The sequence below is a fragment of the Acanthisitta chloris genome, unplaced genomic scaffold (genome assembly GCF_000695815.1).
Source record: "Acanthisitta chloris isolate BGI_N310 unplaced genomic scaffold, ASM69581v1 scaffold1505, whole genome shotgun sequence".
Lineage (NCBI taxonomy): Eukaryota > Metazoa > Chordata > Aves > Passeriformes > Acanthisittidae > Acanthisitta > Acanthisitta chloris.
In genome coordinates this window covers 11,043-35,891 of record NW_008675307.1, presented here as the reverse complement: position 1 = coordinate 35,891, position 24,849 = coordinate 11,043, and the positions used below count along the sequence as shown (strand labels likewise).

Sequence of the window (24,849 nt, the reverse complement as noted above, 5' to 3'; positions counted from 1 at the left end):
CTGATGCTCTTATCATGACAGCATCATCTGGGATCTAAATCCTTTGGAGAAGACCAGAACTGTAAATTACAGTTTTAAAAGGTAACTGCCAGGTACCTGGGGCTGACTGGAGGGTTTGCACTATGAGGTAACTCTTCTTCACCCCCTATTTCAGCATTGGGGTCTGCCATGTGTCCTGGCTCCTTATCCAGCTAATCCAGCTGATGCTCTTATCATGACAGCATCATCTGGGATCTTCAGCATTCTCATGGATCTCCAGCAGCATCTTGCTCTGGAATTTCTTCTCTTTCCAGTCCTTAGGCCTTAGGTCATTTGGGATCTCTGTCAAGGTGGGTTTAATGGATAAATCATATCTCCTAGGAGGATCCCACAACTAGCAAGAGTTTGACCAACTAACATTTCAAAACTACTGTCAGGATTAAAGACCAGAGAATAAACTGGTTCTTCTTATCAGAAATGTAGGATTTAAAATATGTACCTGTATGTTTTGCAAGCTTAGAGTCATATTTGCCAGTCTTTGAGTACTTGTACTGGAAAATGAGGTTAAGAGCTGAGAATATATAGACTAATTATATCATTTGGATGTCAACAAAGAGTATGACATCACTCAATTTTCTAATACACATGTTAAAATCTATTTTGACTTGCTGATTAGATAAGTGTAGTCATTATTGTTGTTGTTGCTGTTGGGGTTTTGTTGTGGGTGATCTGCTGGTAGGTCATTCACTAATAGGAGAAAACATATTAAACAGCCTTATCCTGCTGTTTCCAACAAAGCAGGTCATTAGTTTGTGCATCAGTGATAGAATGCCTGGAGATTAATGGAAAGGAGTCATTCCAGTACAACTGCACTATAAAAGGATAATAAATGGAGACCATTCTACTTCTCGGTGATTTTCCTTTTCAGGACACTGTCAGTTGGTTCTTGTCTTTCTTCCACTCATGTGGAACTCACTTAAGATGTGAAATAAGATGACCTCACTACTGCTCTCTGATTTCCTGATAGTGAAAGCTAAAAGCAGATCTTGTTTGGGCAGCTGTGCATAGAAGGTGTTCAGATGTGAAAGACATTCAGTACTGCCTGTGGCCTAAAATGTCATACAAGTTTTATTGCAGCCTTTTCCACTCTCTAACTTAGGAGAAAACTTGGTGCCAATCTGTTTCTTTCCCTTGGAGAGTTGTACATTAGCTCCACCAGTGTTTTGTTCCAGTTGCTGTACACATATTTTGACCAACTTTTCCATTTTTAAACTTCCATACAATAATAGAATTGAGGTTGGAAGGTTCCTCTGGAGGAGACCTACTCCAACCCCCATCTCAAAGCAAGTTAACTTGCATCAAGTTGCTCAAGGACATGTCTAGTGAAGCCTTGAAGACTTCCATCCATGAAGATTCCACAGTCTCTCTGGGTCTCAATTCCAATACATGACCATGATCTCATGGTAATTTTTTTTCTCTCCAGCTGATCAGCACATCCCATGTTGAAACTTTTCCCACTCTGCAGCTTCAACAAGAGCGTGGTTCCGTCTTCTCTATATCATGTGATGAATAACCTTCATTCCCCTGCCTTCAGTACACACCACGCTTCTTTAGGAGCTGCTTTTTACCTGTTCTGAAATTAAAGCTTCCCTAGCCATTGCATGCTGTGTGTCACAGTGACCTTTCCCAAACACTTTCTGCCACCTAAATTTTCTAATTTCTAATCCCATTGATCCCTCCTTAAGCAGAACTGACCTGAATGCAACAAGAGGTTGGCAGTGTTTGGATTTTTTCAGTAAACATCCAAATCTCATTTTTTGTTGCACTTTTAAAAGCCCTGGCAGTAGATATGGAATTTAAGGATTGGAATGGACCTTACAGATCATCCAGTCCTAACCCCCTGCCATGGGCAGAGACATCTCCTCACTAGATCAGGTTGCTCAAGGCTCATCCAGCCTGGCCTGGAACACCACCAGGGTTGGGGCAGCCACAGCCTCCCTGGGCAACATGGGCCAGTGTCTCACCACCCTCACAGGAAAAAACTTCTTTCTAATATCTAACCTAAACTTCCCCTCCTTCAGTTTGAACCCATTACATCTTGTCCTATCATTGCAATTCCTAACCAAGAGTCCCTCTCTGGTTCCTTGTACAACCCAAGGCAGCAGGTGCAGGAGCAGCCACCTAAGGCAGATCCCCCTCAGTTAGGTAGGAACCAAATCATTTTCTTTGCTAAGACTGAAACCATACACAATGCCTATGGCACCACTGGGAAAACCTACACGGTCAGGATGGGATAGCACCCAACAGCACTGCCCATTGCTCCCCTGAGGCCTGGGCAGAATGAGTGAGATGGGCATTGCTCCAAGACATTGGCAATGAGCACACCTAGAAGGAATCTGGCCAGCATGGGAGCATTACAGGTGGTCTTGAGAAACCAACTTCTACGAGGAATTGGTCATGAATGTGGGAGGGAGTGAGGAGAACAGCCAAGTGTGGGCTATGAGTTAGCATAAAGATAATAATTTTAACTTCCATTCTGGTATGTTTTGTTTCTTATATCTGAAGACTGCAGAACCCATGAAGTTGTGTTCCTGTATTTTTCCTACATTTTCAGAATAAAGAGGAGAAAGTTTTGTCTAATGATGCCTATACAACACTATAGGCAAAACAATTAAACAGCGTGACACTGGATCCTTGGTTGCCCTTTCTCTTGGCTAGAGAACAAACTGCAGTGGAGATTCTTTTTTATTTTTAACACATTAATCATATTTGTGGTTTGAAACATGCCAGGCAAATACTGTCCTTAGGACTCAAAATATTTAAAGAGGACATGTCTGTATTGTTCTACAGGGGAGCAGCAGAAGTTTTAACAGCTTCTGCCCTTGCAAAGCAAACTGAACTGTGCAAGAGGTAGTAAATCTTCATTTTATAATATGTCAGGGTTGTATAAGGGTTTGCTTGTAATAAAAATCTGCACAATATGACCAACAGAGTTAACTAGTTTTCTTGCTGGTGACTTAAACACCAAAGCTGTGTGCTTGTGTAAAGAACTATCTTGTAAGCCTGTCTAAAGTGTACTGCATTGACCTGTTCTCAGCAAAGACAAACTGCTTGTAAAATACAATCTGCAAAGAATGCAGCATTCCCATAATTTTACCTTTACCCCTGTCCTTTTCTATTTCTCCTAACTGATGCTTCAAACCTGAGCTTGCCTTTCTGCTTAAATAGCAGACTTTTTTGCAAAGTTATTTTGCAGCCAGGGCTGTGACTGAGGGAAGAAATCTGTGGATGAAGTTTTATGGCTCTGTAGCTGCAACTGCAGCACTTGCTACTTATGATGGCAGAAGAGAAGATAAAGACACAGGGCTTTTATTTATTCTCCTTCTCACCCTGATTTAAGACCTCTTTCTCTGTCAACTACTTGTCTCTGCCAACAGTGAATCATATAAGAACTTCCCTGAGATATACAGACTGTGCCTGCACAGCAGTTAGCAACATTCAGGCACCTCTGCAGCAGGTTTGTTTCACTGCAAAGCAGCTCTGAAGGAAACAGCTCTTTATTTCACAATTCTTTAAAGAATAAAATACCACAAAGCATTTTGTTAGAAGTAAGGCTGGGGGAGTGTGTCCTATATGAAATGTGTCCTGAGGTCTTGCATTTATTTAAAGATGTCCAACTTGGCTTCTGGAAACTGATCCCCCAGTGTGATCTCTGCCTCACTCACCACTCAGGACTGATAGAGATCTTTTCTGTAAGTCACAGCTCATGCTCATCTGTACAACTGAGAAGTGGTGCATGCAGCTAACAAGGGGATAACTATACATGTACACTTAGCAATTAATAAAACCCACAAACACCTCCAAGTGCCTCTACCCTGGGCTAAGGTACAGTGTTATCCCTGCATTGTGCCATAGTGACCACCACAAAAATAGAGCAGCAAAATTCAGTACAGGCCAAGACCAGCAGAAAAGAGCAACTACTATTGTCCATTGCTGAGCTGCTCCAAAAGGTAACCATACAATAAGCAGTGTTGTATGTGAGAGAACTGCACATTAGAGAAAAGTATTTTTAGCTGAGGATGTTTATTTTCCTGGTGATGTAAACATAGGGAAAAATGTTGCTAGTAAAGCCCCAGGAAGAAACACTGCAGCTTTGTGCATGGCAAGAAACTAGCAAGAGCTAGCAGCTCCACCTGGTGTTCTTTCCAACCCCCCAGAGAAGCTCTTGGTCCCCACTCAGACCAATTCTCTTAATTCCCATCTTTTTAACCCACTAAGTGCCATAGAAATGTATGGGAAAATATCTGGCTAGCTTACAGTATGTTCAAAGTAGTTTGGTTTGCATGGATACAAGTAATTAGATTATTAAATAAGTTATTATTTTTATTACAGGTAAGCAAATTACAAGTTGGAAGAGACCTTAAAGGTCATCTAGTTCCAACCCTTGCCATGGGCAGGGACACCTTCCACTAGACCAGGTTGCTCAGAGCCTCATCCAGCCTGGCCTAGAACACTTCAAGGATGGGGAGTCCACAATCTGTCTGGGCAAATGAAGCAAAGACCTTCAACCCTTAGTTTGGATGTGACTAATAAATCCTGCTTATAGTAGGATGCATCAGTTTAAGCACAGCCATCAATGAACGTGTGTTTTAGCCTGTCCTCCCTTGAATACCTGTGGAATTAGTTCACTTGATGGAGAGTGAGTTTGTGTCTGCCCACAGGGTCCTCTTCAGACATACCCTCAGGGCTTTTTTTCTATCAGGCAGTTTTGAAAACAAGCCTGAGGCACCTTTGGAAATTTCTGGAACAATATCTTCCTTGCCTATTAAGCTAAGATTGCATTTTGCATCTTGCAATGCTACTTTTAGTGGGAAGTTCTTCTTAAAACTAAATTCAAACCTTGGATAAAAAATAAATCAAACCTAGGATAAAACCTATGTAAGTAATTTTTTCAATGGACGTGAAAATATATATCCATGGGTATTTACAAAGAGCAATTGGCCCTTGTGTTTAAATATAGCTGGATTTCTTTGTGACCCAGAGAGGGAGAAAGATAACCTGGTATTCAATTCAAATTTCCTCTTGTCACTTTCTCAGCAAGTAATAGCATGTAGAGCTAGAGTGGGCAAATACTCCAGGCACAAATAAGCTTATTCACAAGCAAATATGTTTGTTTATAAGTCATTATGTTCCTTCACACATGAATACTCAAGCCAAAAAGGCAGGAACTTAGATCAAAACGCATCAAGTTGGGTATATAAATACATGCCTCCAGCTGCAACAGGGCTGGTGCAGCTGGTCCTGTAAAACGTAATTTGGTGTATTTTAAACTGACCAAACCTTAAAAGATACTCCACTTCAATTGTGAGCTTAGAAATGGAATAGGTTTTAAACAGTTCAAAAGTTTCATAAGTGGGAGAAAAGAAGCCCAACTCTCGGTCCCCCCCATAGCCCCAGGATCCCTCTTCACCCTTTCTTAGGGAGAACAAACTGCAGGAGAAGAAGTAGCAAGGAGAACATCGAGCACTGAGTATGTACAAACACTGCTCCAGACCCAAAGTCAGTGGTGTGGGACTTACTGTGGGGTAGGGGTGTGAGCAGAAGACGGTGTATTTCCGAATGATGCCGTTCAGCTTGAGGGGAGGGAGCCAGGAGACAAAGACAGTAGAAGCCGAAGCTGCAGCTGCTTTAACACCAGCAGGAGGACCTGGAACTGGAAAACCAAGATGTGTTAGTGGGGCCCAAGGCAGCAACTCAGTCATCCCAGTGTAACAAAGGAGTTAAAAGGAAAAGAGGAGTGTGCTGCTTTGGTAACTGTGCCCCTGTGGACTGAGACAGACACTCTATATTAGCGAGAAGCCTCCACTCTGCCCATGCTGTGGAGAGGGTTTGAAGGGCTTTGTCCCCATCCTCAAGATGGGAGAGGCTCTGCTTCAGAGGGTCCCATAGCAGAAGCTGCCACTGATGGTTAAATTTTTGTGAAGACTCTCCCCTAGCCTGCAAATAATCATAGAATAAATCGCAGAATGGTTTGGATTAGAGGAGACCTTGAAGACCATCTAGTTCCAACCCCTGCTATGGGTAGGGACAACTTTCACTAGCCCAGGTTGCTCCAAGCCCCATCCAACCTGGACTGCAACACTCCCAGGGATGGAGCAGCCACAACTTCTCCTGCGCCAGTCACATGTGCCAGTGCCTCAGCACCCCACAGGAAAGAATTTCTCCCATGGATCTAACCTAAGTTTCCCCTTTCAGTCTGAACCCAAATGTATGTATGAAAATATATTGGCTGTGGTCAGTGAAATTACCAAACAACATATTATGATACATTGTCAACTTTGAACACATAACTCATGACAAATTACTGTTCACTGTATAAATAATACACATGTGAACAGTTTAATGGACAGACACTGTAGAGCTGTGAATTTAATGAAGTGGAGTGTAAATGAGTTGTTTTTGCTTGCAGTTAGCACTGCCTGATGTGACCCAGGTCTAGCTAGTGGCATGATGTGTGAGCAGACATCTGACCACACACTATCCCTGGCCCTTATCCTGCCCTCAGCAGCTCAGACCTCTATCTGGCACTGCAGTATATGAACACATATCTATTTCTTTAAGTACACCAGCTATCTATATAAGCCATCAAAAACTGTCACAGAGAAAGAGGAAAAAAACCCCAAACCTCCTGTCTAAACCCATGTGGAAAAAGCTTCAGCTAGGAAATGCTAAAATCTTGGTGCATAATCATAACTATATCCCTTAGCAGGCTTGCATTTGGAGAAAGGCTTTAATTTCATGAGCATATGTTGTTTTTCAAATGCACATTACACTGTACAATGTTATCCAACTTTGAAAAGACTCTTATACTAATGTGCAAAAATGCTCAAATCCTTCCTGCATGCCAGAATATCACATTATACATAAGCTTGTGCTTAAACAAACCAGCAAGGGCTACATTGGACGTCAGAATAAATGGGTTTAAAGTTTCCTGAAAAAACATATCTTGTGTCAAAATCATAGAATCATAGAATTTAAGTATTGGAATGGACAGATTATCCAGTCCCAACCCCCTGCCATGGGCAGGGACACCTCCTCACTAGATCAGGTTGCTCAAGGCGCATCCCGCCTGGCCTTGAGCACTGCCAGGGTCAGGGCAGCCACAGCCTCCCTGGGCAATCTGTGCCAGTGTCTCACCACCCTTAGAGTAAAAAACCTTTTTCTAATATCTAACCTAAACTTCCCCTCCTTCAGTTTGAACCCATTACCCCTTGTCCTGTCACTGGAGTTCCTAACACAGAGTCCCTCTCCAGCTCCTTATAGGCCCTTCAGATACTGAAAAGTTGCTCTGAGGTCTCCTTGTACTTGAAAATATTAAAAAACCCTAAAAATAGGAATGATTTGAAATATAATTTAACACTGTGTGTGGTGAATATGTCAGATTATGTCATATCAAATTATTAAGAGAGATATTTTGTATTGGAAATTACTACATGTGGCATTAACAACCAAATGAAACATTTTGATGGACTCCGTTCTCTACAGAACTTCTGCTTCATGAGGAACCTAATATTTTTGCCTAATTTCAAGCAAAACAACCAAAACGTTAGAACTTCCAGTAAAAATTCTATTGCAATCCCTGATCAGCTTTCTGTACTTTTACAGAAAGCAGTTACTGGGCAAGAGAGATGGAAAAGCCCTTGTCCAGCTAGCTGGTCTTTGTAGATGGATTCTGAATCTTTGTTCTATCTCTTTTAAGTAAGTACTACATTAAGTGGCACAAAACTTTGCCCACGAAGAGAAGCCAGATAGCCTGGGGGGTCTAAATTTCCTCAGTTTTGTGGCTAGTTATAAGAAGCACCTAAGGAGAACTTCAATTTTATATCTGCACAGGTGCTGCTGGAAGAGAGAAGAAAACTGAGAGGCACCACTCAGTGCAATGTTTCTGAATATGCATTTTCTATTTGTAGTGTGCTGAGAAAGCTAATTAGGCATCAAGTGAGAACGTCACGATGGTAATTGCATGCAAACCCAGCCCCTCGCTGCAAAGGGGCTAATTCAGTTAGCAGCTCTATCCAATGCAGAGTAAATATTGATGCTTGACAGCATTCAACTTGTTATTTATCCCCAGCTCATTAGAAATGCTATTTGCTCCTGCTGCTGAAGAGTGAAAGCTGGCTCTCCAGGGTAATTACCTAACCCACAGGAGGATTCTGTTCTGGTTAGCAATGTTTTCTGGAAATCACTGCAAATAGATGTATGAGGTTAACGCAATTTATTGTTAAATGAAGGTGTGATCTATAGGGACAGGTTCTGATGGTAATTGGTCATGGCTGTCAGTTGTTGAGAGATTAACTCAGAATTCATCTAGCATTTTCCAGTCAATGGATACATGTGGAAAACATCACTTGCCATTGCTGTGGTGTTACTCTTTGGTAGGAGACCAGCAGAAAGGGGCTAGAAAGAAACGGCATGTAATCAAATTTCTAACCCAAGGACCTTTTCACCTCATGGTGTAGGGGTTGGAATCAGACAAATCTTCTGAATGTTCATTAGCTACTCCTCCTTTTGCTACACTGTCTTTGGTTTTGGGTTGTGTACATGAAACTGGTGGTGTGTCATTCCTCTGTGTTTAGATTTCCTCAGCCAACCATCTGGAACCTTATAGACCACAACTGTCCTCTGTCCAGAGGGTAAAGTCACATGCCAAACTCATCTCCTGGACTTAAACATGAATTAGCTCAGCATTAACTGAAACATATTTTACTAAACCTGAGTTCCTTGAGTACCTGAAAAAGTTGTGGAGAGGGAATGTGGTGCCTGCCTTATTTTGGAAAGACCTAAGTCTTGCTAGGCTAACTTAAAGTATTTTCCCTCATTGTCATTGCCTCCCATAGCCTTACTAGCTTCAGTCATTATGGAGACTTGGGCTGTCTTATTGAATTCTCTCTGTGGACCTTTATTTAGCACACTGATTCCCACAAATCCCATCGTAGACATGCTAAATGTGCACAATGCCATAGTTTCTTTTCATCATGGTCACCAGGGGTAAAACAATGGTGAGAAGCCCGACGACCTGGGCTGAGCACAGAGAAGCTGAGGACAGCTTTGAGACAACATTGCAACCTTCCAGGGAGCAGATTTGGCAAATTTTAGATCAAAGATGGCCTCATTCTCCAGCTAGCAAAGCTTTGAAAGACACAGAAATAGCATGCTGCTTTCATGTGGAGGAGAACACTTTGTATTCCTGACAGTGCAAGTGAAATGCTAAACGCAGAGAAGGCAATTATACTGCTACAAGAGTCTGGGAAACAGCATTTAGATGTGCCAGATAGTGGGGAGGAGGTCCAGAAACTTTCTCATTCCCCTTTTCATAAGCAGAGAGATTATCACCACTTCTCCTCACAGTGCTGAACAGCAGGGAGGCAAATGCACAGAGCACTGTGTATTGAAGAGTGATATCACCAATATATCAGAAAACTGAGCCCTTTTCTGTAACAGGTTTTTAATTCTGCATGGCACAGGACTATCCTAGTGCTGCTTGCACTTAGAAAAGTCAAAATAAACTTAACTTTTGCCTGCTGGCTATTTGTTCACATAGATATCCCACCCATAAAGTAGATCTATGCCAGCCAAAAGATATTCACATGTGCTGCCCACTCCTCATTCCCTCTGTACTGGCCTCATTTTTACCATACCATTTCTATCAGATCCTGCCAGTTTCACAAGGGGAACATTTATTATTCTGCATCTTTTGTTTCTTAGTTAAAAAAAGATAAAATTGGAGATCTCTGACACTAGAAAATAATGCATTATGGGGCCATTAAGGGCACTTTTCCATCACAGAGCCCAGTCATCCTCAGCAGCTTGAACAAGCCCAAGCAGAGCTCTGCTCCAAAGAGTACTGAATGTGCACTTGACTGGATTTATGCTTAATCATTTCAGAAAAAATATAAAGCTTGTCAGATGGTATCTGTACATCCATCTCTCATGCCAATGGCCAGGAAGCTTAGTGCACAGAGAGGGAAAGGACAGGAGGAAAATCTCTCTTGATTCAGCCAGAGTTTTACAATGAGCCTGGCAGAGGGATTTAGGACTATTTCTCCTTCCTCCCTGCAGCTGGTCTCTGCTACTCCATTGCTGCAGTTTTCCCCTTGCTCTGAATGCCGGAGAGCTGGAAGAACAGCACTGCTGCACTTAGCTAAGTCTGCTGTGCCATCCCAAACAGCTTTCTGAGCTGAACAAAACACTTTCTCAAAGGAAACTGATAGGAGAGAGAAATGTGCACCCTCCTGCACCACAGAAAGACAAGATGCAACCTCTGACAGAGGCCTGGTGAAAAGGAGCCACACCAGACCTAATTCCCAACTGCAAGCAGGAAAATTTCCCTGGTTTTCTCTGGGGGCTGTGTCCTTCCCCGGCCAGTTCTGCTCAAGGTCAGGGGTGCTGCTGCCAGCCAAGGTGTTGGTCATATTTTGGGCTTGCTCAGGGAGCAAATTCATTGTTTCAACCGTAGTTTTCTCACATCACATTTGCAGCACAGAAACAGAGAGGGAAATTGTCACACACTCTCCCTCCTGCTACAAAAATGGATGAGCTTTTGAAAGTGAATTTTGAACACAGCAAGGAAAAGAATTTGAAGAACTACTTTAATTTTTAATGATTCAGTAAATCAAGGCCTCAGGTAAAGACAACAAACAGCTTGTTAGAAACTGTAAAGTGAAAAGGGTAAAGGAGAAATCTACAATGAATTCTTAAAAATTTGTTATTCCTGTTTGGCTTATTTTTCTACCAGGAGGAACCCCAAAAAAAGCAGATTCTTTTTCTGAAGGCTAAGGGGGGGAAAAAAGCTAGACAAAACCATAAATATGATCACACTGAAAGGAAACTCATTTTTTGAAAGCTCATTTCCTATTCTTTGCTCGAGCTGTTCCCATTTCCCTAGCTTATCAGCAGCACTGTCTGACCTCTGGTGTCTAAAATCAGTATCAAACATTACAAGAAATCGAAGCATCAACTCATTTCTTCTAGGCTGACTGATTCACTCTTTGGGTTACCCTTCTTTTGCCTCATGGGAGATTTCAAGCCTGCGAAAGAAATTATGGGCTGATATATTCAGCTGAACAGCAACAGAGAATCATAAAATTTAAGGGTTGGAAAGGACATTACAGATCATCTAGTCCCAACTGCCCCTGCCCTGGGCAGGGACACCTCCTCACTAGATCAGGTTGCTCAAGGCTCATCCCGTCTGGCCTGGAACACTGCCAGGGTCAGGGCAGCCACCACATCCCTGGGAAAGAAGACACAGGAGGCCACAATCTGCCTTTCCACAGCAGCAGTGGAACATGCTGCACCATTGATCCCACAAAGAAAATTTTCCCCTTGTGTAAAAGAAATCAAAAAAAGAGAAAGGAATTAATGATGGGAGATGTCCTCATAGTATTAATGCTGTGGAGGGCTTGACAGTCACCTATAAATATCTCAGATTTTCAGATTTTGCTAGAGGAGGATGGAATATCTTGTGTCATAACTTCAGCCAGAGAAGGTCTGGGAGCAGAGACATAAACTTTCCAGTTCCAAGCTCTGTTAAGATGCCAATTATTTTTATTTTACATCAAGAGATGCTTAAACTCACTTCAGTGCAGGATCTTTTGGGTGCACTGAAATTAGTCCTACTGAATAATCTTCTACAGGAGAATTTTCCTTAGACAATTACAGAAGCAATGCTTGTTCATCTGAGGAATGAGGCCCTTGTTTGATGCATATAGTTTGACAAAGTGAATGCTCTTTTCCTGTTTAACTTCCACAGCCTTATGGATGTTTAGACCCAGTACTTTGGGTTTGGCTTATGCTTAACTGCAGATCTCTCTCTATATTTCACTCTAAACCTTCCTGGCCTCAATAAAAGTTGTGAAAAGTACATGAAATCATTGTATTTTCTGCAACACCTTTCCATTTAGTTTTCTGGACAAAAGATTGAATGAATGGAAGCAGTGTGAGGCATCAGAAAATATCTGAAAAGGTTAGTCATGCTGCCTCGGGGTGAATTATTGCTGTGCTGCCAGGAGGATTAAAGAGGAGAGATGAGCCTTTGCACAGCTGCCAAACACAGTCTGGGGCTATGTGCTTCCCTCATCTCGGGGCCTGTCAGATCTCAGAAAGGAAGAGAGTAAAAGAGCCACCAAGAATTAGGGAGAAGCAAACTAGGAAGAGGTGGGTTAAGGGAATAAAAGAATTGAAAATAAAATAATTTGAGCCTTCTGATGTTTGAGAATTGTTGCAAAGTGGAGACAGGTCAGATGAGTTGGAACCACAGAATCATAGAATTTAAGGGTTCGAATTGACCTTACAGATCATCCAGTCCCAACCCCTGCCCTGGGCAGGGACACCTCCTCACTAGATCAGGTTGCTCAAGGCTCATCCAACCTGGCCTGGAACACCACCAGGGTTGGGGCAGCCACAGCCCCCCTGGGCAACCTGGGCCAGTGTCTCACCACCCTTACAGGAAAAAAACTTTGTGCTTTTGAGGTGAGAGGTGTGTGGAGGAATTTCTTTTCATATATACCATAGAATGAATCATAGAATCTTAGAATCATAGAAACATAAAATCACCCAAGTTGGAAGGGACCTTAAAGATCATCTAGTTCCAAACCCTCTGCCATGGGCAGGGACACCTCCCACCAGCCCAGGTTGCTCCAAGCCCCATCCAGCCTGGCCTGGAACACTCCCAGGGAGGGAGCAGCCACAGCTGCTCTGGGCAACCTGTGCCAGTGCCTCAGCACCTCACAGGGAACAATTTCTTCCTAATATCCAATCTAACCCTACTCTCCGACAGTGTGAAGCCATTTCCCTCTTGTTCTGTCACTCCAGACCCTTGTAAATAGTCTCTCTCCATCTTTCTTGTAGAGTCTTTCAGGTACTGGAAGGTCCCAATTAGGTCACCCCAAAGCCTTCTCTTCTCCAGACTGGACAATTCCAATTCTCTCAGCCTTTCCTCATAGATGAGGTGCTCCATCCCTCCAATCATGTTGGTGCCTCCTCTGAACTAGCTCCAACAGATCAATGCCCTTCCTGTGCTGGGGACCCCAGAGCTTCATTTTCAATCACTTCGAAAGAATTAGCTCAACCCCTCAAAATTCTCAAAGAAGACCCTGAAGTATTTGGGGGAAAAAAAACAAAATAAAACCAACAAAAAACAAACCACAAAAAACCCAACAAACTTGCTTAGATGATTGCTGTTAACTACAATCTTCTGTCTCTCCTGAACAGGAGTCTTGGAAACAGTCAGGTTGTTTTCAAAGCTCTGGGCAGATACTTCTCACCATGTACTCCTAACTCAAGGCCTCCAGATAGAACTCTCACTCTGCATTGCAGTTTGGGTACAACTTTTGCCTGAGACACACAAATATTTCCTGGAAGTGAGAATGGAGAATGTTTTCCTCCTTACCATCTTCTTTAGTGCGGGTGAAGATTTGTTCACTCCTCACTCCATCCCCAGCTCGTGTGAAAGCCAACACCTGGATGCTGTAGTTGGTGTATTTTTCCAGACCATCAAGCTCCAGTGATGGCTGTGTAGTAGTGACATTCTTTATCTCTCCTAGCTCTATAAAATAAAAAGGATATTGAGTTATTGTCAAGTTCAGTCTTCTCACAGTTATTGATACCTGCTCTGGAAATCTTGGGGATTAAAATGTGGCCCGGATAAGTAACATTTTGCTATTATCAACAAGCAGTGAATTATAATATATTAAAATAAATTGCTTTATGTCCCAACTACTTACCATTTGAAGCAGATACAGTTTTCATTTTCAAACACTTTCTATTTTTTTCTTGCATTTTTTTTTAAATATGGGGGAAAGAATTGAAAATTTCTACAAGTAATAAGATTTTTCATAAGGAATAGATAACAAGGAGAGATTACTGCAAAACATTCCCTGAAGCAAAAATGAGAAAGTCAGTTATCTTCATAAAGATTTTCTGGTTTTGAGAAAGACCATTTCTCATAAGGAAAATGAAGAAAAAGTCCCCTTTCTTTTAAAATATGTAGCAAGTGCTGCTGCAAAGCACTTGATGGCAGTAATACCAGCTAACAATAGATTTAAACACAGTAAAATCAGATTTACTTGCAGAAAGATGATGCACTTCATATGAATCTTTCTTTCTGTAGCAAGCTAAGAAGCACAACCCATATGGCAAAAAAAAGAAAAAAAAGCTTTAAACATATTTGGGGCAGAAAATAAAGCTGAACAAATGAAGAAAATCCAGTTTTAAGCACTGCATAAACATCATCTCTTTTCATCATGTTGTGGGACATCACACAGGAGCTTAGACATGCACTGAAAATATCCACATGGATCTGATCCAAAGGCTACAGGCGTCACTGAAAAATTTCATTTTATGTCCTCTGTGTTTACATTTTTATATATGCTTCTCATCCATTTTAATCTTTATTTTTAAAGGAATTGATGGTTTATTTGCAAATATTTTTGACTCTACCATTACCAGCAGTGACAACTTCCACTCTGGGTTAGCCACACTAACAGAGAGCAGGATTTGCAAGACAGTTGTGGATTAGAGTGAACTATGATTCTGGTGGATAAAAGCAAAAGAAGCTGTGAAAAATCCACAGGGCAAATAGGTATAAAGGCATGTGCATCTCAAACCTGCTAATGTTTAATTTGCAAGAAAGGACCATACACAGAATTATCACCATGCGATAAATTGCAGATTAATAAGGTACCTCATTTCTCCTTTGATCATTTCACTCCTTCTCTGCTCTGGAGCCTATTTCCCTAGGAATTATGCTAAGAGTACAAAGCATAAGCACAACAGAAGAGGCTGGCATGAAAATAACAAGCCTTTTCCAAAAACATTTCCTTCTTTTGCCCTCAGCTATGGAGATGAAATGCATCCCATCAAAGAATAAGCAATAGAGTATCAAGCAGGCAAACAGATAACCAACCATGCTAAAATAAAACATAGGTTTGGGCAGGTGTGTTCTAGGTCCATGTCATCATTCTTTATGGAAAAAACCCTGCTGCCCTCTGCAACTGGGGTGAAATTTGCTTAGGTTGTGTTGGGTATTAAGGTTAGTATATGGAATACTGCAAATCCACAATGGAAACTTTCCCTGAGGACCCTCCAGGCAGTTTTGCAAAACCTGTCACACTGTTAAAACACTATAAAAAAATTACTTTCCTCACGGGTAGATGAAGCTTTCACTAAACCAAAGAGAAAAGGATGTACAATGCCTTCAGACCAGAGAGCAAATGATAGAAAAGCCACATATGCCTTGTTACCTGGTAACAGATTGATTTCTCTCACCTCCATCCAAGAGATTGGCCCAGTAGATGACCCTGAATCCTTGCAGAATCCCATTCAGGGTTTCCTTTGCCAATGTTGACCAAGAAATTGAAATGGTTTCTGGTGATGTAGCAGTGGCTTGCACATTCCCTGGAGGGCAACTGGGCACTGGAACAAGATATTCACCATTGTTACCTCAATGAATACAACTCTATGTTTACCCTTTGGCTACTCTCACTTTGCACTGCTATCCCACCACACATTATTTAATTAGCAGTTATATGTTGTTAACAATACAAACCCTTTATTCTTATTCCAGTCCACATTTCTGCAAGTGCAGCTGTTTTCCCTGGAATGACTTCTGATGTACTGTTTCTCCTCTTGCTGACTAGTCTTTTAATAAGCTTTTTGCTGCTTCTTTTGAAAGATAAATGTGTCCTAGTGCTGAAATGGGCAGAATATTCTGTAAGCAATTTCAATATATTTTAAGATTGCAGCCAAATTTTAATCTTTCTGGACAGTTCTAATGTCCCTTTAAGTGTGGTGGAGGCAAAAAAAAATTCAGAAAATATTTTCACTGACATTTAGAAAAACTGGAAAAAGTGAACCAATTCTAAGGTGTTTTCTGTTGCCCATTTAGTATCAAAGCAATACAACAGTGTTAGTATTTGGCATAAAAAAATTCACTGACAACAGAAAAATATTTGGCCAGGAAAAACAATGTTGGATTCTGAAGGAAAAACTTTCCTTTTATTACAACACAAAAGATATGTAGGTGTGAGCATTCTGCCTTCTGAGGTTTTTGCAGTGATCTGTCTAGGCTTAGAAACATCTAGACCAAATAAAACTCACCAGTCTTCTATGAAGTGTCTGCCTCAAAATCTGGGGCTCTTGAGGATTTTGGACATGTACTACTCCATTTCCTCCAGGTAAAAAGTCAGATTCCAAGCTGGCACTGACTTCAGTGCCAATTTATAGCAGCTAAAAATCTTACCTACACTATCTTTTAGGATTATTAGTTGCTTTTATACTCTTCTAAAATACTGGATTTTTTTTTTTTTTTGGATGTGGAATCATTCTCTTTTTCCACTAGAGGACTCCCTCTCATTATTTAAGCAGTATTTTTCATGCAGCCTGGAAAAAAATGTCTAAATTGTTCCAAGGATTAGACAGGCTGAATTTTGTCTGAAATAGCAGTGATTTTTCTCTCATTGGTTTGGATATCCTTCAAAAAAATCACACATCTCTCTTTAGGCTGACAAGAGAAGGGATTGTGCAGTACAAGAGCTGTAGTTACACAGCAGATTCATTTGAAACCCAAAGAAAACCAACAAAATTAACAGCATTGCTTTACCTTTTGGAGTTTTACTTCTCAAAACTATGATGAGATCACTCTGAAACTATGATGAGACCACAAAATTTGCAAATATGTAAACATCAGAGCAATAAGCTCTGTAATGAAAGCTGTGGGTTTAGTCAAGATCATTCACAGCAGGATATATTGCGTTAGCAGAGGTATTTTTATTTGCCTGGATGATTCTGCACCTCTTGCAATGAAAAATCACACAAGCTCAAGACATCATACAAGACATTGGTCAGTCTCTTCCCAGACATCCAGATGTCTACTGTATCTAACATCTGTAAAGTCAAGTCTTCTATTTTCCCCACTATAATAATCACTAATCAAACCACAAACGTAACAAGGCAAAAAGCTGTAAAATAATACTAATCTGCCCCATGATATCTGTGTGCCAAGGACCTACCATCCTCAAGAGTTGTGGTGATGATTTCCTGAGAAGAAGGTCCTATTCCAGCCCGGTTGCAAGCCTGGACCACCATGCCATACTGGGTGAATTTTTTCAGGTTATTCAGTGTATAAACTTCACTGTCCCCAGTGGTATCGATGCTGATGATGTTGAACTGGAAGTTTCCCCCTGCACTGTACTCCCGATAACCTATCTGGTATCCACGAATAATTCCATTTTGCAAATGCTTCTTTGGAGCCTAAACAGAAAATGAAAGGTTACACAGGAAGTCCATGTATCAAAGTCAAGTTCTTTCCCTTAAAATTTTCGCAAAACACATAAATTAACATTATTTTCCTCCTACTGGAGGCAAGTCTATTTCCAGGTAACAGTTCAAACCCAGTAACTTTTCACAATGATATATGAATTTCAGGTGTGGTTTATTCAAATCCGAGTATTCCTGTGCTGAAAAAAAGACCTTTAAATGGTTCATACACAGAAAGGAGATACCCTTGCATCTGAATTTGGGATGTTTTGTTCTCTTATCAGGTGAATCAATCAAAGTTGAGTTGATAAGGGTCTATTTGCATTACAGGCCTAGCATTCACTACTAATTGTGTTTTTGCCAGAAGCCTCTACCATTCACTAAACCTTTAATGAGGCATTTATTGATCTGTGGAAAGCAGGCAGAGAAGTTTATTCAGCTCAATGCGTTAGGATAATTTTACGCTGTGCTTTGAAATATGCTGCTGTTCATACAGTGTGGAGTGTAGAAAGATGATTAGATAATGAGTGCTGAAGGCAATAATGAATTGGAAAGCAGGGATTTGCATACTGAATAGCTACAATAGCTGGCATTCAGGAATATGGACAGGACAAAGTGCTTGGCCATAATTATGTGTCATATTTCTCAGTCTCAGTGCAAGATTCCCTGACTAGTGCAAATCATTTGTGTACTCGGCAATATGAAATGTAATCTGGAGCAAAACAGGGGTTGTCAGCTCAGGGGAAAAGCCCATTATTGACAGCAATACCTATTAAAATTCCACTTAAATAGCATTGGACTAATTTCAATATGTGATAAATTTCCTGTCTGCTTTTCTATGCATATGAGGTATAATTAGTATAAGCATTTCAAGACACAGCTTACAATCCATGGACAAAAAGTTCTTTCAAATCCTCCAAACCTCTTTCAAATTCCCACCAGATGCCCACGAGCTCATCTGTTCCACTGACCCATAAAAAAGGTCTTTGTGACACAGTTTATTGGCAATCAGTTAGATGAACAGAGGCAGCAATTTCTGCTGTTCCTATACCCCATTAAACCTCCTGAGGATCACATTCTCAGGAAAAACACTTTTTTTCTGCTACAGGACCTGCCTGTTTCAGTGAGTTTGTCATCCACTGGCCTAAACTCACTGGAGCTAACAAAAACAGTGTGTGATTTGCCTTTCATCCACTGCCAACAAAAGCATTGCTCTGCATACCCAGCACCCTCTCTCTATTTAAAATGTCCTATGTATAAACTATATAGAGAAAAGGTGAAACCAGCAGGTTGCAGACACTGGCTGATGAAGGATGAGAAAAAAACCCCAAAAACCAAAAAAAAAAGTAGGGCATGGGTACAAGCAGGTATTTCCAAGGTCACAGGTAGCTACACCTTAAGTTCACTCCAATTGTGAAAATCTGTCTCTACCTTCAACTCACTAGACTTGTCAGGGCAATGGAGTATATATTTAACACACAGCTTGTTCCTGTGAGTCACTTGTTATAGTACATACTGATTTTTACTTGACAAGAATTCTCAAATCAAATTCCACACATGATCTGAGAATACAACTCCAGCTGCTCATTTGATATGCTTCAATATCAGACAGCACGTAGAGAGGAGGACACTAAGTTGTACTTGAAGTGTCTTGGAAGTGCAAATTGAACCATATTTTAGACAGTGCTATTGAAATGTAGGTGTGGGAATTTTGTTTGTCCTGTAGCTGCCTGTACACATCTGCATCTATAAAATTTAATGGCAAATATTCAGAATCACAAATAACAGCCATAAACTCCAGCAGTGAACCAATGGTGCCTATCTTCTCTTGCTGCTTTTTAAAACATCCCCCAAAGTGAACTTTATAAAGAGCAAGTAAAGCCTTTCAATCTGCCTACCCATAAATCCATAAAAACAAGTTGATGCATAGAAGCTTGGGGGTTATAGTTGACCAGATCAGATGGCACTCACAATTCTTAAGTGGATTAAAAAGAAAAAAAACCCATTAAGCATTTATTTCAGTTGTTGAGAATCACTGTATGGCACTGGTGAGGCCACACTTTGAATCCTGTGCTCATTTCTGGATCCCTCAGTTCAGGAGGGACATTGAGGTGCTGGAGCAGGTCCAGGGAAGAGCAACCAGCACTTAACACTACCTATTTCAGAACTGCAAATATATGGAATCATCAATACCATTTGGAAACTGCCATTCAGATTGGGATTACACTGCTGTAATTAGACAGCTTTATTCTATCCACTAGCAGTATAAGTTACAAAGCCATTTAAAATGTGGTTTAAGTATCCCTGGTATCATGTCAAAGCATTTAAAGCATTTTGTCATTCCCAAAACATCAGGAAAAATCTAGAAAAACTGAGTTACAAGATGTGCCAGATTCTTAAATAATGCCAGTTGCTGATATTTTAAAATCAGTTTATCTTGTTCATCAATTTTCATGGACTACATTGAGGCACTGTACTGCTCTCTCTGCGCTGACATGCCCCCAGGAAGGATCTGTCCCAAAGACCACTGTAATGGGAAAAAAATCCCATTGGTTCCAATGGTTTGGGGGATTTTTTTCCCAAACCACACTGAAATGTTATGAGTTCTCACTTTGCATGCATTTGGCCTTATCTCTGAACTCAGAAGGAAGCAGGGAATGTTCTTGTCATCAGTACAGGCAACTGGCTGCTGCTACTGCTCTCCAATGGAAGTTCTTTCTCTGCATGATGCATCCCTCAATGGCAAACATTTTAAGATCTGTAAGCAAAGGTACCTGCAATATCTCTTCCAGATAAAATAACCAAGGCACAGGTGTTATAGTACTCCCCTCAATGGAACCTCTTGACTGCACCCAAATACTGCCAGAGCCTACATTTGTGGGTGTGTGAGTATTTACCTTCCAGGTGACTCTAATGCTCTGTGATGATATCGGCTCAAGTTGGACATCCTGAGGTGGACCATCAGGAGCTGGAAAGACAGAAGAGAGATGCATTAAAACTGGTCCTTGCAGCCCAAGGAATCCAGCACATCACATAGGCTGTCACCATCTTAACACCACAGCATCGTGGACATTTGGACAGAGTCAGTGTCAATATGGAAAACTTCATCAAATCAAACCAGAGCCTGGCATCATCCACATTCAGGTGTCATCTCTGGCCAACAGTGAAATACAACACACGCCAAGGCATAGCAAACTGGTAAGTAAAATAAGAGTGATTAATAGAGACTTTTCTTGTTCAGTGATACTCTCACAGTGCTGTTTCTGCATTGTAAATAGGCAAGATATATTCTCAGCAGTCAGAACCCTGTGGGTGACAGAAAGGCAGCAGAATCCACTTGAAAGCAGGTTAGACAGGAGCTCCTCATCCAGCCTTCATCATGTTGCAAACTTTGCAGTGGGATCCCCTTTGTTCACTAGAGACTCAGCACACACAGTTCAATGTAATCTATCTTACATCCAAAAACCTACACACATTTTCCCTCTCCTCCTCTGCAGTGTAAGTATTCCAGCCTGAAAATCAGACCAAAAAACCACTTCCAGATGGAAAAATCTTGTTGCAGCTCCTGCCTGAGCCAGGAGAAGCTTCATTTCCTGTCAACATGCTGCCAGAGGTGTGCATGATGCTTTAAAGGCAAATGAAAAAAGAAGGCCCTGAGTCTAGGGGAACCTACTTGTCAGCTGGGCAGCTACAAAGCAGATCAAGAATGGGCTGGGATTGAACACACAGATGTGAAGTAAATTGCTTGCTCAGAGAGGTAAAGCACTGCAAAAGAAAGATCTGAGAGGAAAGGGATGGAGTCATCTCGAGCTGCTGCAGAGGGTTCCCTTGATACAGAATATGGCCTCAGTGAAAGGTATTAAATGAAGTTTAATAGCATGACAAAGGAAGTAAAGCAATAAAAAGGGTGAGATGGGGCTGCGAGAGGTGGAGCAGCAGTAAATGACAACTGTGGTGAAAGGAACCAGAACATTTTGCTTTAACTGATGAAAGCAGAGAGACCCAAAGTACAGCCTGGAATATGTTGAAGTTATTAAATACGTCCTATTCTCTGCCATTCCAGACTGTCCTTCACATGGGAAATTTCTAAAGCTTGAAAGAACTTTATTTCCATTCCTCTTACATTCATGCAGAGGAAGGAGAAGAGGGGAAAATGGCAAAATGAGATCTTTATGAGTCTCTTGAATACTGACTTTGATTTTGTTCCTGAGTTGACAAAAATGAATGCCATTTCTTCAGGTACATTATATGTAGTGGAATTTGAGCAAAGCATTTGATCCTAAAATTGGGGTTTAAAATATGTCCCTTAAAATCTTGACTCCTCCTTAAAAGACACCAAAGTTCTTATAGACCTGAACAGTTAACTTCTCTCAGCATGTCATGGAGAAATCTTAAATCTGAAGTAATTTTTTCTGCATACTTAATGTCATACAGAGTTTATGGCAAGGACATAAAACAAAACCCCACAGATATTTCAGTTTCCTCTATTAATTTCAGGATTAGACAATGGCCATAATGCTTCTTTTTTATTTCTGAGAAGTCTTAGAGCAAGTGTGTACTTGCAGTCTACTTTCCAAGCCAGGAGCTAACTGGAGTTTTATGGAGAGAAAGATGTGGTCTGTAATCATTCTTAACCTTTTGCCACAGGGACCCTTGACAGTTTTCTTTCTGATAGTTAGTGCTCAGCAACTCAGGTCATTGCAATAGGTGATACACAACCTGCACCCCCTTACCAATGGCATGGTTGGAGTTGGTTAGTTTTTTTATTGTCTTTCTTGGCCCACTATTTTGCTCCCCTCTCATTACCTCCTCTCATTCCTTGCACCCATGCTGTTCTCTATTCCTATTGTCAAAGCAGAGACCAGAAGTAAACAGTGATCCAAAAAAATGATGCTCCTGTACACTGCACATCACCTGAAATCTAAACTCAGGAAACAAACATCACATACTCTGACCAGGCCTGACCTGCTCTCTCCCAATTCTTCCCTAGGTACATCAGTGACTTTTGAATACAGTTCCTCACTGCTGGTCTTTTTCCCCAAACAGACTATTCCTTAAAAGACAGCAACAAAAGGAGCAGTTATTCTGTGAAACTTGGTTACAAAGAACTGAATAAAATATGATGTTAAGGTTCCACCCTGCTCATGGGGAAGCTGGTTTTTATTTCAAGGCCAGCTGCTGATCCTGACAACTTAATTATCAGTCAGGAAAAACTTGGCAAGTAAGAAATATTCCAGCATGGGTGAATAAGAGAGCATGAGAGAGTAGATCCAAGACCCACCCCTCTACTGTGATGTACAGGCACATGGAAGGATGGGCATTTTGGGGCTACAGAGGATGCTGGTTGGAAGAATGGAAAGTCTGTTTTCTCTAGTGATTTCACATTTTCCCTGAACAAAGGAAGAGGAAAAACCCTGATCCAATGATAAATATTTTACAAACAAACTATTCACCATGTTAAAGCTGTTCACTAGAGGCTTCCTTCCACTGGGAGGAGAAAGGAAACCAAACTCATGTCTCCAGCTTTACACTGTGAGCCCTTGCGTCCTGCTCTCACTCAGAAAGTCCCTCAGAGCCAAAACCATGTTCTCCTGACAAAAGGTATAGTTTCATCATAGTGAATTCACCCACAGAGAAAGGGAGAGGGAATTACATGGTCATATTCATATGAGATGAACTGAACATCAGTCACTGAGTGACTGAATCCTAGACCAACACAAACCATGAAAATGAAGGAGAGTTTTCACTGCCAGGACACTGCCCCCAGACACATGGGGGGCAACACTACAGTTGTCCTCTCTAAATCCCCAAAGTGGAAAGTAGCACTGGCTTAGCATAAGACAACAGGAAAAATAAAATAAGCAAGGCAAAAATGATGTTTTCAAACACGAATGAATAAGGTTCTTTGTGGTCAAGGCTATTACTTCTACAGAGACCAGAAAACTAAATGTTGGGTGGGTTGAGACATGGAATACTCAATGGAAGATTTGATTCATGTGGATCAACATTCTCAGGTGGGAGCAAATTAAATTAGTTACTTATATTAACACCTGAGCATCTAAGGAAAGCCACAATCGCCACTGGGGAGGAACCATCACTAAAAATCAGACGTTGATGATTGAGCTGCCTCACTGTAGATACAGGTATGTTATTTCCAGAAGAACAGGCTGAAAGTTTGGAGCACAATGTCTCTTTTGACCACTAGATGTCACTGAACAGCTTTAATTACAGGCTTGTACCATCAAGTTGCAAAAGTCACAGTATTTTATGGGAACAATTCAGTATTTCTCTTCATTCAGCTACAGCCACATAAGCAGCATTTCATGGAAAGATTCCTCACATCAAGGAGGACAATTCCCAGCACAGTTTAGGTGTCACAAAGCCAGAGCATACCTGCTTCATCAGTGGTGATGGTGAGCTCGTTGCTGGCCTCGCTCTTGCCGATGCGGTTCTTGGCGTACATGCGGATGTTGTAGGTTGAGGACGGGTGCAGATCGATGATAGTGGCTTGGTTCAGCTGAGGAGAAACGTCTTTGGTTCTCTGAACAGAATCCCAAGAGTCTATTGAATGAGAAACATTGATAAAAACAGACAAATAAATGATGATGTTAAGGTGGCTACCACAAACATGCAGTCAAACTGTCTCACAAAGCAGGATACTGCCATTGCCAGTTCTCCCAGAAAATGCCTCCTGCAACAAGCAAACCCAGCATCACCTTTCTTGACAGCACTCTCAGCTACTCCAGCTGTGGTGCTGTGAACAATGGGGTCTTAGCTCTAGGGTCATCAGCACATCTGAGGAAAATAGCTACTAGGCAGTGAGAGCAGCAAAGCTCCCCTAGATTTCTGAATGTGTATGTAGTGTTTTTTTACCACTGCTACATTGGAACAACTGTGAAAAAGATGGGGGCTGATGTCCAAGGGGATCATCACTCAGTGAGAAAGTTGTTTCTACCCCAAAAAAGACAGGGAAGGGAGTTATTAAATAGGAATGGCTCAGGGAGACCTTATTCCACTCTACAACTGCCTGAAAGGAGGTTGTAGGAATGTGAGGGTTGGGCTTTTCTCCCAGGCAACTAGGGAAAGGACAAGAGAACACAGCCTCAAGCTGCACTAGGGGAGGTTCAGGCTGGACATCAGGAAAAATTTCTTCATGAAAAGGGGGTCAGGCTTTGGAAGAGGCTGCCCAGGGACGTGGTGGAATCACCATCTCTGGAGGTGTTCAAGGAATGACTGGATATGGCACTTGATGCTCTGGTCTAGCTGACAAGGTGATGGTCGGAAAGGACAAGAGAACACAGCCTCAAGCTGCACTAGGGGAGGTTCAGGCTGGACATCAGGAAAAATTTCTTCATGAAAAGGGGGTCAGGCTTTGGAAGAGGCTGCCCAGGGACGTGGTGGAATCACCATCTCTGGAGGTGTTCAAGGAATGACTGGATATGGCACTTGATGCTCTGGTCTAGCTGACAAGGTGATGGTCAAGGTTGGACTGGACTCAATGACCTTGGATGTCTTTTCCAACCTAAATGATTCTGTATTTCCAATGGAGGGCTCTTA

General features: G+C 41.5%; 1 protein-coding gene across 1 annotated transcript in view; it reads right to left on the bottom strand.

Moving 5' to 3' along the window:
• The window catches only part of DSCAM (Down syndrome cell adhesion molecule), a gene marked incomplete at its 5' end in the record, with an annotated part of 102,804 nt that overhangs the window by 70,464 nt on the left and 7,491 nt on the right, over positions 1 to 24,849 (bottom strand). Inside the window, 6 exons of the mRNA XM_009075693.1 lie at positions 5,559 to 5,692; positions 13,427 to 13,582; positions 15,304 to 15,450; positions 17,046 to 17,286; positions 20,190 to 20,260; positions 23,686 to 23,853. Of these exons, the coding sequence (XP_009073941.1) occupies positions 5,559 to 5,692; positions 13,427 to 13,582; positions 15,304 to 15,450; positions 17,046 to 17,286; positions 20,190 to 20,260; positions 23,686 to 23,853 (917 nt within the window). The remainder of the gene's footprint in view (positions 1 to 5,558; positions 5,693 to 13,426; positions 13,583 to 15,303; positions 15,451 to 17,045; positions 17,287 to 20,189; positions 20,261 to 23,685; positions 23,854 to 24,849) is intronic.